This window comes from Sus scrofa, chromosome 15 (assembly GCF_000003025.6).
Source record: "Sus scrofa isolate TJ Tabasco breed Duroc chromosome 15, Sscrofa11.1, whole genome shotgun sequence".
Taxonomy (NCBI): Eukaryota; Metazoa; Chordata; class Mammalia; order Artiodactyla; family Suidae; genus Sus; species Sus scrofa.
In genome coordinates, this window is record NC_010457.5 from 107282410 (window position 1) to 107297749 (window position 15340).

The window sequence follows — 15340 nt, forward strand, 5'->3', positions numbered from 1 at the left end:
CTTTCAAGAAACACCAGCATTCTTTCATAATCTGCAAAACCAGAGGTAGATTAATTTATTTCTTGTGATTTTGGTGTTTTCTCTTAACAAAATGCTAAATGGAGCTAGGAGAATAAACTCTTATTTGCAAAGCATGTGAGGGATGGTGTCTCACATGTGAAATGTAGAGTTTTAATTAATGATATCCAGATTAATTGTGTCTTTAGCCCAAGGACTCAGAGAGCCAGGAGCTTTGGGGGTGTCAATGAAATAAATTGAGTCGTAAAAGCTGTCTAAACAATTGGATAAGACCAGGACTTAGGTGGACTACTGCACTCCAGGAAATTCTCCAAGTCTCCACTTATCCTCAAAGTGAACAAGAAGCTTCAGTTTCAAGTTGAGTGCATTTTCCATCCATGGATTGGCTTGTTTTGTTCAGTTTTACTTTGAGTGTTTGAGGTTATCTTTTCGACGTAACAGCTAAACCCACGGCTTCCTTTCTCGTAAAACCAAAACAAAAAGGCTTTCTATTCAGGTGCCTTCTGTGTGTGCACATGTGTAGTACATACCTGGGATCAAAGCCAGCTATATAAAGTCCTTGATTCTGTGTGGGTTCAAACACATTTCAAAGCTTCAGGATCCTGAAAGTTTTCACTCTGCTTCCTGAAGACCTGAACACCGCTCCCATAAAGCCATGGCTTGCTTTGGATTCCGGAGCCATGGGGCTTGGCTGGAGCTTACTTCTAGGACCTGGCCCTGTACAGCTCTGTTTTCTCTTCTCTTCATCCCTGTCTTCTCCAAAGGTGAGTGAGACTTTTGGAGCATGAAGGTGGAGGAGGTGTTTCTCCCACCCGGGTTTCATTTCTTTTAGCAGTCAAGGGCAGTGATTTATAGCAAAGCCAGAAGCTAAAGTTAAGACTCCAGTCTCCTGACTTGGACAGCTCTGTATTCTGAGGCAGGCACGGGACAGCTGGCAGCAGCAAATCAGTAGAAAGGCAGCTCATAGCATTTTGCCAGGCATGGAGCAGGCGCTTATGCTTAACGAATGCATTTGAATTGGTTTGGGAGACATGAGCATTTTCAGACACTTCTATAAGACAGAAAAGAAAGTCCTGTCAAATTAAGTGATTTAAGAGAGAAAAGATACCCAGGGTCCTGAATACATTTGGGCTTGGAATCAGGGTTAGTTTAAGAGTTAATGTTATAAAGAAAATTGCTTTAAGCAAATTGTGGGAAGTTTCTTTCCTACCCAATTCTAGGTTTTAAGGTCCTCTAATTCACTTTTATAAATGAATTAGCCTGCTTTAAAATTCCTTTCTTTACTCAATTCAAGGTTTTAAGTTGCTTTTAATCACCTCTACAAACTAATTAGCTAATTATTTCAAAAAGTGAAAGCAGTTTAAAATTATAAAACAGAAAAAAAAGGAAGGACGAAAGAAAAAAATAATGAAACAAAGAATCATAGATCAGTTTGGCATAAGATGCTTGATTGCTGCCTCCCCATCTTTGGACTTTAGGTACAGATTTCCCAGTTTTCAGATGAAATAAATCTCTTTAGTGGTTGATGCCAGGTTTGTTACATGGTATAAAATGATGAGCATTTCTACTGAATTTTGATCTTCTCTTTCTTCAGACTTTCTTGGTTAAGAAACCATACAATTTGTATAATGTAGGAGCTCAAAATATGTTTGCTGATTTAATTTTTACTGGATAAGAAATATTCCTATACATTTTCTTATTTTACATGTTTTAATGTGTAAAGTTTAAATAGCCTTAGAAATAATTAAATTTCCCTTTAGAAACTTTATCTCAACATGTAACTGGGATTCTCCCATGGTAAGGTAGATATTGGAAAATTCAGTGTGACCAGATTTAGGGGTGATAATTGGGAACTTGTCTAGGGAGACAGTAGGAAACTTGGTCTTGTTTAGGCTTAGAGTCAACAAATGGGCAGGTTATAATGATTAATGTACAGAAAAGTGTTAATACAGGGAAGAACTTGACTAAGTACTGCAATAGCTTTATAATAGTGCAAAGGATGCCCAGAGGGCACCTCTGATAGACAGAGGTAAAGGTTGGGGAAGAAGACAGTTGTCTAGCCAACAGGGGCTGCTGGATTAAGCTTGGCAATGACAGCTGCCATATTGTCCTCTCTTCTGAGGAAATGGGCTATCCAGCACAGGTACTTGGGGGAAATGACTAGTGTCCTCAGTAGAGAGTGATTTATACATAGGAAGAGGTATCCTGGAAACTCAGGTTGGAGTGTTATGTTGGGATTGGATCATGGAGGATGGTTAATGTTATTTATTTTATTTGTTTTCACAATCAGTGTTATGAAAGGCAAGGAAGAGTATGAAAAGGAAGTGACATTCTATTCATTCAATCCAAGTTTGGGGTGTCATTTATATGGTTGATTGACTAAAGAGGGGCCAAGTTAATTACAGGAAGGTGATTTGCTGTGAAGTCACCATTTTTAAGATGATGGGAGCCAGTTTGTATGGAGAGCTGGCCTCCCTACTCCTGTAGAAGCCAGAGGGAAAAGAACAAAGGAACCCAAGGTATTCAGGTGAAGGAGAGAGGGCGGCGGAAGAGGTGATGGCAGAGGCAGGGGAAGCCCATAGAAGTTAACAGCAGGGTTGCCTCAGCCTAGAAAGGAAACGAGCTGGTGCCCTCTGTTCTGTGGCTTCCTTCATCAAGCAGCATTCTTCACTCTGTTACAATAATGTAGGGAAGGGGGTGGCCAGCACCAAGAGCCAAGGCTAGGATTTTCGCGAGTGATCAATGTAGCCAGAGGTCAGAGGCAAGGTCAATGTCAGCAGAGGATTTTGAGGTGTCCTTTGAGGAAGAAGGCAAAATTCTATACCTCAACTTCCAAAATTCCCCCTGCTACTCTTTATAGCTCTTATAGCTCAATTATAACCTTTGAATACCAGAGTTGAAAGGCATCCCGATGTCATCTGATCTAATCCCCTATTTTGCATGTGAGGGAAAGTGAAGGCTACAGAGTAGGCAGTTTCCCCCAAATCACATATTTCATGGTAGAGCCAGCTCTTCTGTTTGTCACTTCAATGTTTTTCCTGCCACATCCAACTGCCATTAAGAAACTGGCTTCCAATAAGGGAGCGTCATTATGGAGAGTAGTTGGAAGACAGCTGAGAGATGGAGAGGGCTCTGGGGTAGGTGGGGAAGGTAAGGGAGAGGGGAGGGTGATGGGTCTGTTGATGGGGGAAAGAAGGGCTGACAGGTGAAGCCGGAGGGTCCATCAAAGATCAACTTTGCCCAGCCCCAAGATTTGCTTGGATCTGGTCATGGGCAAACGTGACTTCACTGAGTTCCTTTGGTTTTCTCATCTTAGGGATGCACGTGGCCCAGCCTGCAGTGGTGCTGGCCAACAGCCGGGGTGTTGCCAGCTTTGTGTGTGAGTATGGGTCTGCAGGCAAAGCTGCCGAGGTCCGGGTGACAGTGCTGCGGCGGGCCGGCAGCCAGATGACTGAAGTCTGTGCCGCGACATATACTGTGGAGGATGAGTTGACCTTCCTTGATGACTCTACATGCACTGGCACCTCCACCGAAAACAAAGTGAACCTCACCATCCAAGGGCTGAGAGCCGTGGACACTGGGCTCTACATCTGCAAGGTGGAGCTCCTGTACCCACCACCCTACTATGTGGGTATGGGCAACGGGACCCAGATTTATGTCATTGGTGAGCAAAGTCATGTCACTGATTGATACCTTTTGCATTGCTGTCTCTTTGATGCATGAAAACGCTTTTGCTCCTTGATGTCAGGCCGTTCATTGTTAGGATTATGGGTATTCTCTGGTGTACCATGTAGTAGTCCTGCTTTATATGGATGGTGAGCAAACAGCATTCTGACTATAAAATAAAATGAGTCGAGGAAAGTGTTTCTTCTCCCAGAAGATTGGGGCACTCCTTCTGGAGTGATAACTGCCAAATTTGGCCTTGGCCTTGGATCTGACACTCCTGGAGAAGAAGCTCCAAGAGCCAGACTTATCTGGGGACCAGTCACTCTGCTTAGGGGTGGACATCAAGGTATGGAAGCTCAAACTTCTTTTTCTCACCAATGGAGCAAGTAGGGGCCTAGAATTTAGAAAGCATCTCATGCGAGCTCTACTTTGTTTTCTGTTTGTTGCAGATCCAGAACCATGCCCAGATTCTGATTTCCTGCTCTGGATCCTGGCAGCAGTTAGTTCAGGGTTGTTTTTTTACAGCTTCCTCATCACAGCTGTTTCTTTGAGCAAAATGGTGAGTGTGATGATGACAAAACACCATCTTTGGTGGGGAAGCCTTCAATGGTAGCAACTGACCAAATGATGCTGTTGAGTTGAGTTTTCTTGAGATGAAGCAATCATGAAGAAGAGGAAGGACAATGGTAAAGAACACACTAGAACCCTTGGCATTGGCCTTTGAAGTTTCGGGATGACTCATATTTTAGTTAAGTGTGTTTGACATTGAATGTTTGTGTGCTTCTGCTCAGGGTTTCAGTTTGAGTAACCATTTGAACAACACGGGGCAGCTGTTTTGCTCTTTATCTTCATGACAATTGTACTTAAGTTAATCACACCGAAACACAAGGTTAGATTGGGCAAAGTGCTCTGGAGAAGACCACCTGGCTGGATTTTATCCTCTTTATTCTCCCCCTTAATGTCCCGCGACTTAGCCTGGAAGCCATCTCTTCGTGCCATCCTGCTAGTGCCTTCCTTGTGCAAGCTGTAGCTGTCCTGTAACACCTGTCCAGGATTCTGTTACCCAGTCTGCTTGACTGGCATGTCTTACTCTCCTCTCCAGCCCTGTAAATGAGAGCCCAGTTTTCCTTTACTATAGTTGTTATAGAAGAGACAGAGGTATGAAAGTATTTCTTTCTGACAGTCATTTTCAACCTTCTTTGCCTAGAGGCTGGCTTTGCCATCACAAATTTCTCCCTCTCCTTTCCTTCTCTCCTTCTCTCACCACTTCTCTTTCTCTCCCTTTCTCCCCCCTCCCTCCAACACACTCTATTCCAAGTCCTCTACTCAATCAGTTCTGTTGATCTAGTTTCTTTCTACCTCATTTGCTACAAACTACCATACAGATTAGTACATGCACTAATTTACTGAGGTGATAAAAACTGGAACTAATGTGGCCAGAGAAATCAGTAATAAAAAGGGTATGAGGACTAGAGATGAGAAACACAGCTCTCAAAGGGAATAACTGGTTTATTATCTTATCAAGCTCATCCCCTTACGGATAAGATCTAGTCAATTATCACAGGCATTTTGGGTGTTCTTTCTAAAGCTTTATCAAAGGTGCTTTCTCCTATTTCCCAGTCAGGGAAAATGATTTCTATTTTATGTCAACAGCGGAGAGGTGTTTACCTAAAATGAGTTTTAATACTGAACCAAGAAAGTCCCCTGGGGCTTATAATTCTGTATGTTGTGAACATCCATTTTTCAGTAAGGTAGGGACTCAATATTTTTTGAGTCCTGTTAGAATTAGAAGTGGCTTCTATATTCCTCAATACTAATTACTGTTTCTTTTTGTTTGGCAGCTAAAGAAAAGAAGTCCTCTTACTACAGGGGTCTATGTGAAAATGCCCCCGACAGAGCCAGAATGTGAAAAGCAATTTCAGCCTTATTTTATTCCCATCAATTGAGAGACCATTATGAAGAAGAAAGACTATTTTCCAATTTGTAAGAGCTGAGGCAATTCTCACTTTTTGCTATCCAGCTATTTTTGTTTGTTTGTGTATTTTGGGGGATTCATCTCTCTTTAATATAAAGCTGGATGCAGAACCCAAATTAAGCGTACTACAATTTAAAGCAAAGGAGCAGGAAAACAGAACTGGGATGGTTCTGTCACATCTGATCCAATTTTAGTAAAAGCATCACTTGGGAGCAATATGGGGATGCAGCATTATGATGTGGGGTCAAGGACATTAGTTAGGGAATGGTACAGTGCAAAGAAAGCAAAGGAAGAAGGAAGACAGAGGATGATACTGTACACATCTTGTATTTGTGAAAAGTATATAGCTGAAATGATGTTTTCAAGTTAAATTTTTATGCTGTGTTATTTTTCTTAGCATGTATATAATTACATGAAGACTTTAAAAATACTCACATGGCTAAATTTTAGCCAGTGATTCCAAAGGTTGTATTGTACCAATATGTATTTTTTTATTTGATCACACTGTGCATGGGGACCACACATGCTTTTGTGTTTTGAATATAAACACTATATGGCAGTGTCTTCCCACCATGGGTTCAGGGGAAGTTTTGTGGAGGGACTCAGGACACTAACATACCAAGTAGAGTACAAGGTCACTTGCTAACTGGGTTGGAAACTGGATAAGGTCATAGCCAATTACTGAAGACATGTTGGGCTGAATTGGTATTGACATGTGTTTTGGGCTTTTACAAGAGCTCCTTTCACTGGTTTGCAAGGAAGCCAAAGGTGGTGGTATCTGAATTAAATAGATAGAACCCTGTTGTCAAGTAAATGGTTTGTTTCAGGAGTCTTGTAGGTATGAACCTCCAGTTCATGGGGCTCCAATTCCTTACATATGGTTAATGCCACAGACAGAAAAAAAGCAGCAGGTGGCAGAACAGGGTGTGAGGATCTTTGCAAAAGAACACTGTTGGTGTTTTTTAACTCAACATTTTCCATGAAAATGCAAAAACATGTATAATATTTTTAATTAAATAAAAATCTATGGCAGTCATTTCCCAGAGTTGTTTTTATCATCCTTATATGTGAGTACTGTGGTTGAGTTTATTTTTGATAGATTTATTCAGCAGTTGGTTGAATCTCCAATATTAGAAATACTGGGAAAAATTAAAAATAAAAAACCCAAAGAGCAAATAATGCTTCATGATTCAGCTGTCTACCAGCCCTTTACCTGCAAGCCATTCTTGGAAGGAATTCATTCTCTGTACTTCGGATTTCATCACTGTTTGGGATCTGAAGCGGGGTACTACAGCTATGGCAACGCTGATAAATCACACAGTATTCTCTTTAGCACAGGTTCATTACATCCCCTTTCTTACTCGGAGCTTTCTCAGCTCAGCTGGAGCACAGATTACAGTTGCCATGGTAACTCCAGTGTTGTCAGCTGTGGCCCTTGCAGCCATTTTAATATGCTTCTGTGGTAAATAGAGCTTTCCCTTGCAGCTTCCAGATGGACCCTTTCACAAGTGTGAGGACAACACCCCCTCTGTAATTCTTGGTTAACCAGTGTAGCCTCAGCCTGCTTGGTTTCCACTCCAGATTTCTGCTTCTTGACCTTCACATCCTGTGATTATTTGTGCAATGATTCTCAGTGTGGCCAGGGACCACTTGTAATTGAATCAACTGGGTCACTTACTAAGAATGCTGATTTAGGTGCTTAACCTCAGATGCACTGAATCAGAACCTTTGGATGATGGGGCCAGGAGTTTGCCCTCCCAGAAGGCTCCCTGGTGCTTCTTAGACCCATCAAATTTTGAGAATCATTGCTCAGACAGCTCTCTCTCTCTTGCATGTCTTTTTTTCCACCAAGCAAGGGCTAACAAATGAGACAACACATAGTGAGCATTCCAGAAAAATATTTTCAATGAAAAGGAATAGGTCTTCGAAATATGGCAATAATATTTATCTAGAACAAGCTCCTCTATGTAGAAGACTGCACCTCCTGCTTTCTTGGCCTTTGGTTGGAAGCCATGAAGAAACACACAGTTTAGGAACCCCAGTGATAATATGATACCATTCCTGCTCCCCCAAATGTCTTAAGAGAGATCATTCTTCCCCTAGTTGATGGAAGATCTAAATGACAGGGAGGGCCCTAGACAAGGGATCTCTTGGGCATCGGGCTTCTCTCAGACACCATTAAAAGTGCACTACTTTACATAACTTTAACATATCCTCTACTGTTATCTGAAATTCTACCATCAGCTATTCATTGAGTTGAGTATTTCTCTCTTCACTCAATCTCAGTATTGAAAAACTAAAATACTCTTTTTTTTTTCTTTTGTAATCATTTTTATTTTTTCCATTATAGCTGGTTTACAGTGTTCTGCCAGTTTTCTACTGCACAGCAAGGTGAGCCAGTCACACACTTTAGCTTAAAGTTTTTTTCTATGGTAGTAGAATTGGGCAAGAAAGACTGTGACTTGGGGCTCCAATGAAAGGGGGAAAAGAAAATATGGGGTAGGGGTATCTGAGGATCAGAAGAAAGCCTTTTCTAACCCCTAATTTGTTTTTGAGGGTAGATTCTTTGCCTGCAATATTCAGAAGAGATGCATTACCCTCAAATCAGAGGACCAACTGCTTATGGCCTTCCAACCTTCATCACTATCTCCATTTCTCTTTGGTAGAGGTCCTTGGGAACCCCAAAGACTCCACGCATCCAAATGAGGCTTGGTCCACCATTGAGGGGAGCCTGGGCACTGCATCTCTCCTCCTGAAACCACTGGTCTCAGGTAGGAATGTGCAGATGAGGAGAGCAGGAGAGAGCTATCAGCAGTTGCCTGGGGAGCCTCACCTCTTCCTGGTTCCCAGCACATGCCTCTGCTCATCTACTTTCTTCCAACATGGTACTCTCATTTCTGCTCCTTCTGTTTCCCTATTTCTTATCCCAAATATCTCTATTCCTCATTTTTTCTTCCATCAAGACTCATCTCAAATTCTGCCTCCTCTGTCAGATTAGCTGACACTCCCAGCCTACATGGATTTTCCCCCTTCTGTTTCACAGCTGTACTTGGTTTCATCTCTAATAATTTCCAATGCCCATGAATTTTCTCCCTAGTGTGAGTGGGAACTTCCCCCAAATTAGCATCATTACAGCTTTAGGCACACAGTAGATGCTCTAATAAATGTACTAGAGCATTGTGGAGCTGGGACATCTGGAATGATGGGGGAGAAATCTGTCTTCTATCTGTGCAGAGCCTGACTCTGTTTCTTAGGCGGCTTCAGCCTTATCTCTTTTCCCTCTGACCAATAGAATCCTGTGTAGGTCAATCTATTTCTTGGATTAAAACTTTAAGATTCTGGAATGTCAGCCTTTGCTGGCTCCTCTACCCCACACATTCTACTTTTATCTCAATCTAATCTTCCAATCTTTTGAGGTGGGAAAGGGAGAAGAATTTTCATTTTTTCTTTCTCTATTTTTTGAACTGTGGGTTGCTGCTAAAACTGATTATATTTTTATACTAAGTCTGAACCTTCTCCTATATCCACAGTTGATATGAATTTAATTTCTTTGGGACCAAAACTTGCAAACTAGTGATGTCACTGTGTAGTTAACTGGGGCAAAGCCAGTTAGTATGGTGAAGAATTTATACATTTAGGTAATTGTTTGGGGATGTTTCAAAAAAAGAGGATCTGGCTTTTCATGTAGACTATTCCTAATGCTTCTCTTATACACCCAGTTAGAACCAAGACTTGGGCACCTTTAAAGGCATTGTTTTGTTTTATACATTTTTCCCCTCACCTCAGGCCAATTTTCTTTATTTAGACCAGAAAGATGACACATCCTGTTGGTGGAGAGGGAGGAAATGTTCTTTCCTTCCTCTTTTATGTGTCCTTGTCTATAGACTGGGGTAGGAGTTAGTAGGTAAGTTTGCCAGATTCAGCCAAAAGTAAAAGAAACAAATAAAAAACCCCAAACCCCAAAACAGGATGCCCTGTGTTTGATCTGACAACCCCATCAGCAGGAAAGTTGGTACCTTAATGGGGTGTGAATAAAAAGTGTTCTAGAGACCCCTCCCCAAGAGTTTCTGGGCAAGAACAGCTCAAGACTGTGGCTGCTGTTTCAGTATTAACATGATCTTCTGTCCCCACTCCCAGGTGTATGTGGGGTTGATGCTCAGTTAGGGGTAATGGGTTCTGCAAAGGGGGCAGTTATTTCTCTTCAAAACTTTTTTTCTTAGCAGTCAACTCACTTTGGTCTGTAGGGCAGAGTCTGACATTTGGACCCTTCTTGGAAGTCTTCACTTCTTGGGTGGACTCTATTACAGCTGTTCTTAGATTACTTGCACACAAAAATTATCCAGAAGATTTGGAAAAAACTGTAGGTGGAGGTGCTTCCAATCCAGAGCTGCTCACTTATAAGATCTGAGGCAGGGCCTGGGGGAATCTTCAGTGAGTCTTTGGGATCTTACTTTCAGAAAACCTGGTCTAACTCAGGATCCTGCCATCACAGACGATCAGGACTGGAGAAGGGACCTTGGAAATATGAGGCTCAGAGACATTAGGAAACTTGTCCAAGGCCACAGAGTCTGAGAAGCCAGCTCTGTAGATTTTCACATCAGGGCTCTGCTGTGGGTGACACTTTAAGCCTTTCTGCCCAGGGACAATCCTTTTGAGCCTGCTTCTTGAATGTCACTGCCACCACTCCAGGCTACCTCCAGAAAATCTGCTTGTCCTCTCACCATCACCCCAGCATCAGTGTGAGCATTACCATCATTTTCTGCCTGATATTGGCTCCATCTTTTCTATTTCTCACTTAATTTTCCAGGGCCCTAGCAAGAGGTGACCCAGCAATCCCACAGAAGACTGCCACAGAGAAGAAGACAAAACAACCCTTTCCAACAGTCTGTCAGCAAAGCCTGTGATGCCCTGAGAAAGCCTCTCAATTCTGCTGGAAGACATGTAACAACCCAGTGAAACGACACATGCTCATTTTTTTTTTTTAATCACACGCCAACAGTTTACCATAGCAACCGTGTTTTAAAAACATGATATTAGTCACCTAAAGTGACATTACCTATGTGAACAAAAAGAGGAGGCTCTCTCTTGGAGAAATTGTAGGAAATATGTTTCAGGAAGTGATTTCAAATTTTAGAAAGCACTGCAAATGATGGCCCATAAAACACACTTTTCTGAGGACATTGCTACATTGCCTTTTTCCTCTAGCTTCTCTTTGAAGCATTTTAGTCCATGCTATAGTTATCCCACTATTAGGTTATCTTCTTCAACTGGCTGAAAAAAATGAGCCTTGCTTTCCTTCCATGTAGTTAATTTGCAAGTCAGGCACAGGCTTTAGTCTCCTGTGAGCATCTTTTTGGCCCTGGCACATCAAGGTTTTCTTTTGCCATGACTTTAAGGACAAGAAGCTTGGATTTGTGAATGAAGACTAGCCATCTCTAGTGTTGCTTTCCTGTTGAGAAAGCCGCCATACTGGATACTGTTTGTGAGCTCCTTATTTTGAATGCAGAGGGAAAGGAAACCAACTTGAGAATCAGTTTGTTAAGTAATTTTCACAAAACCCCTGCAGAAGAGATAATAACATCATTCTAATTTTCAAGATGAGGAAACTGAGGTTTGAGGGGGTTTGATGGTTTTCCCAGTGCCACCCAGTTAGTAAGTGGCAGAGTCAGGGTTAGAAGTGAGGTTGCATTCCAAGCCCATGACCTTTTCAAACAACCATATCTGAATTCTGTGGAGGATGGGTACTTGCAAAAGGAAAAGGGCAAAATAGAAAGTGAATGGGGGATTGAAGTGCTAGAGAAGTAAAGTGTGTCTTGTGGGGGTTACATATGGGTTATGAAATAAGCAAATATTCTTATTTTGAATAACTTTCAAAACAAATGTTTTCAAAGCCTTTTTGAAGGTATTTGTCACGAGATTAGCTCCTGCAGACATGTCACCAGGGAGAGGAAAACAGGAAGTTTAAGACATTTGAAAGTGGACCATGGTTGCAATCCACAGTTTTAGCAGTAGCTTCTTTCCCAGTCACTAGTGCTGAAGTAAGGGCAACAATACTGCTGGCTAGCCTTGGGTATTATAGCTTCTCATTCAGAGATGGGGAAGACAGCAACAATTAATACAGCCAGAGGGAAGATCTGATTCTCATATACATTTAGCATGCTCCCTGCAAGTGGGGTCATTCCTCATTCAAAACACGCTGCATGGAAAAGAAAGTAGTGACCAGTGGAGGTCAGCAGGGGTAACCTTGCATATATACCTGTGATCCCTGGACTAGGATGAGGTTTTTTTGGTCTTTTTAGGGCTGCACCCACAGCATATGGAGGTTCCCAAGCTAGGGGTCAGATCAGAGCAGCAGCTGCTGGCCTATGCCATAGCCACAGCAAGGAAGGATCTGAGCCACATCTGTGACCCACACCACAGATCATGGCATCACCGGATCCTTAACCCCTTGAGAGAGGACGGGGATCAAACCTGCATCCTCATGGATACTGGTTGAGTTCATTACCACTGAGCCATGCAGGGAACTCCATAGTTTGTAAAAGGATAATAATCAGCTTAGAATAGGAGGTGGGGGTAAAAAGGAGAATCTCTGAGTTGGAGTTGAGAGATGCTGGAAAATAACAATGATTCCCTCTGAGGGAAAAAAGAGAACAAAGCAAAAGATGGAAACCTGAAATTTCCTGCCAAATGGCAAATGAAGTGGACTGGTATTCCATGAACAGAAGGCTACGTAGAAGACTGAGAGAATCCCAGGTCAGAACCAGGGGACCATCTCAGCTGAGATTGCGATGGAGGGAGCCATGCAGAAGAAATTTCTATCATAAGTCAAAGTGTGGGAGCAACTGGGGGCCAAATCAGAAAAATAAAATCCTTGCCCTGCCAAGAATGGACATAAGCTGAGGAAGACTACATCCTCCTGGAAACCTTGCCAGGAGATACTATCAGAGACTGGCTCTGGGATTAACCACAAGGCCACAGATCCCAGACACAACCTCAAAATTCTCATGACATAGGTCTCTAGGAATCAGAGATAGTTTTCACTGATAGCATTCAAGCTGTCATTGATGACCATGGAATGTAATAACTTTCTTACTTTTCTAACATCCAGCTCAAACGTCCCTTCCTCTGTCAACCCTTCCTAAACTCTGACACATGGTTACTCTTACTGCCCTTGGTCCTTTCTCTTTTAGCTCTCACCCCTCTGCTGGATCAATGTTCCTTGATGGCCAAGTATTTTCTCCAGATGGAGCTCACTGTGAACAACAGGAAAGTCCTTCTCATATGTGCCTCCCTGACCTTGGAAAAATATTATTTCTACTTTTGTTAAAGAGCTTGCCCAGGGTCTCATCATGGTAAGTGGAAGTGATAGATTTGGAGTCGAAAGAGTCTGATTTCAAGCCCTGGCTCCTTCCTTCAACTCTGCATTCGGTGACATGGCCTCCAGCAGGTTGGCCAGGCATAGGTAGGAGGATAATAAGGCTGAATTTGTGAGCACTGTTGGATGTGTAAGGAATTTCATGGCTGTTTTGGAAATGGAATCTCCAACTCCACCCTCAAGAACTTCCCTCTTCTATGGTGTGGTGTATTATACATACTGGGATCAAACTAGTCTGAACGAACCCGATTGTTGACAACCATCCTAACTCTACTGCCTTCCTTCAGTCGCAGCTGAACTATTTTTGTCTAACTTGGCTGCCTAACTTACAATTTTTTTTTTTTCAAATCAGATGTCTCCATGCCTATTGAAACTGAGAGAATTATTTTATAATCATGCTCTCTGGAAACAAAATCGTCAATGGAAATTTTTAATTAAAAAAGAATGTGGTAGAAACACAAATTTAAATCACGAATTGAAAACACTCGGCAAAATCTTTATCCACTAGACTGTAAAATATTCTGCGACCATCTGTGGAAATTTATAGGTATTAAATTAGACACAGGTTGGTTTTTCTGTTTTCTGATTGGAAAATCACACATCACACAGCAACAATATAAAACCAATTGTGATGTCTAGTCCCGTCAAGGTCAAAACACATGTGCAAATGAGAAGAAAATTATATGTTTTGTCCTTGAACAAAAAGACCTCTACTAATGTTCTTATTAAATATTAAATTTCATGTTTAAAAGGCATGAAAAGACATGTTTCTAAAAGATAAGAAAGCAAATATAACATCCACTCAAGGGTCTGAATTATATTCAAAAGTGATGATGATAGAGACACATGTGTGATGTATGAGGTTAGTCTTGCTTTGTTTATATTCCATTGCTTTCCTGTGAATATATTTTTCAGTCTGTGTTCAGCTCCTTAAAAATACTAGTCACTGGCTATTCCACAGAATCAAGAAAATGAATGCAGGAGAATCATTCCATTTGACCATTTGACAAAAGAGCATATCAATATTTCCTGGCCTGAGGGTAGGAGGCCGGTCAAGGTGACCCCCTGAGGTTCTGCAGGATGAAGAAACCTTGCTTTGGAACCCTGTCCCCAAGAGAACTTTTATAGATCCTTGAAAAGTGAATTGTCAAGGGCAAGGGGACAAGTAGTCCTTGTTCAGAGCTAGGAGACCTGGTTCTGCTCTTGGTGCGACCCCACTGGGTTTGCAGTTGTCTAAGGTCATTTTTGGCAGAGGCACTGTTTAAGAGCCACACCTGATGGCTCCAACCCCAGCTGAACTCCAATCCTTGGATTCATTCCAACCCTGTCTTTTACTGATGTAATTTGTTATCATTTAACTCTCATTGTTAAGTTCCTATGCATTAATATTACTGTCTTCCAAAATACATAATGAATTCCCTAGGAGACTGTGACTTCATGGAGGCACTATGGGGTAATAGCTACAGTGTGACCTGTGCTGCCAGGCTGAGCCTGCTCCATCTCCACCCAACTGGGCTATGCCTCCATTTCCACCTCTGCAGGATGCGGTTGTGATTGAACGAGTTCATGTATATAAAGTGCTTAGCATGGGCCCGGCATGGGCTGAACACTGTATTACATAGTAATGTGTATAGTAAGTATATTACTATAGAACACATGTATTATTTCTTCCTGACCTTGTTATGGTATTTGGCATACTGCCTGGCGCAGCCCAGTTTAGCATTTTTCTTGATTGTCTTCTTTCCTTTCATCCTTCCTTCATTTCCTGTTCAGCAAATATTTGTTAGGCAAATAGAGCCTTTGAAATACGACTGATAGTGATTAAAATGGAGAGGTGCATTAAGGCTGGGTGATTGAATTCACTGTTTCCACTAGTTATCCTCCTCCAAATCTATTCTCTCTGCTCTCCTGCTCTGCCCTGAGTGGGGAAAGCTGGCCTAAATGGACCACAACACCTGTCTTCCTTGCCCTGGCAATCAATGATGGATGGGAAGCACCAGCAGCAGATGGGAGTGAGGAGACCATGCCTGGGGATTTCTTCCAGCCAGCCTTCCATTGATACAGCCTCCAGGGGAGTAGTTGGGTCCTTCCCCGACTTGGGTGGCTTCTTTTCCTCATCTCCTGCCCTCACTGAGCTCTGATCACTATTTTTTTCCCCTTCTCCTTAAGCTCTAGGAAAAGTAAAGAATTTCTACTGTTCTTGGTTGCTGGAAATCTCAGCATTCACCATTTACCCTTAACCCTGTCCACACCTTTGTAAGTAGTCCCTTTACTCAAGTTTCTTCAGTGGAACCATCTGAGATGAA

The 15340-nt window shown here is 42.1% G+C and overlaps 1 protein-coding gene across 1 annotated transcript; it reads left to right on the plus strand.

Moving 5' to 3' along the window:
- CTLA4 (cytotoxic T-lymphocyte associated protein 4) lies at nt 672–5632 on the plus strand (the record flags this gene model as incomplete). Its single annotated transcript, NM_214149.1, is given in 4 exon segments — nt 672–782; nt 3335–3682; nt 4134–4243; nt 5526–5632. Coding segments are annotated over 4 exon segments (672 nt in total). The 3' UTR covers nt 5631–5632.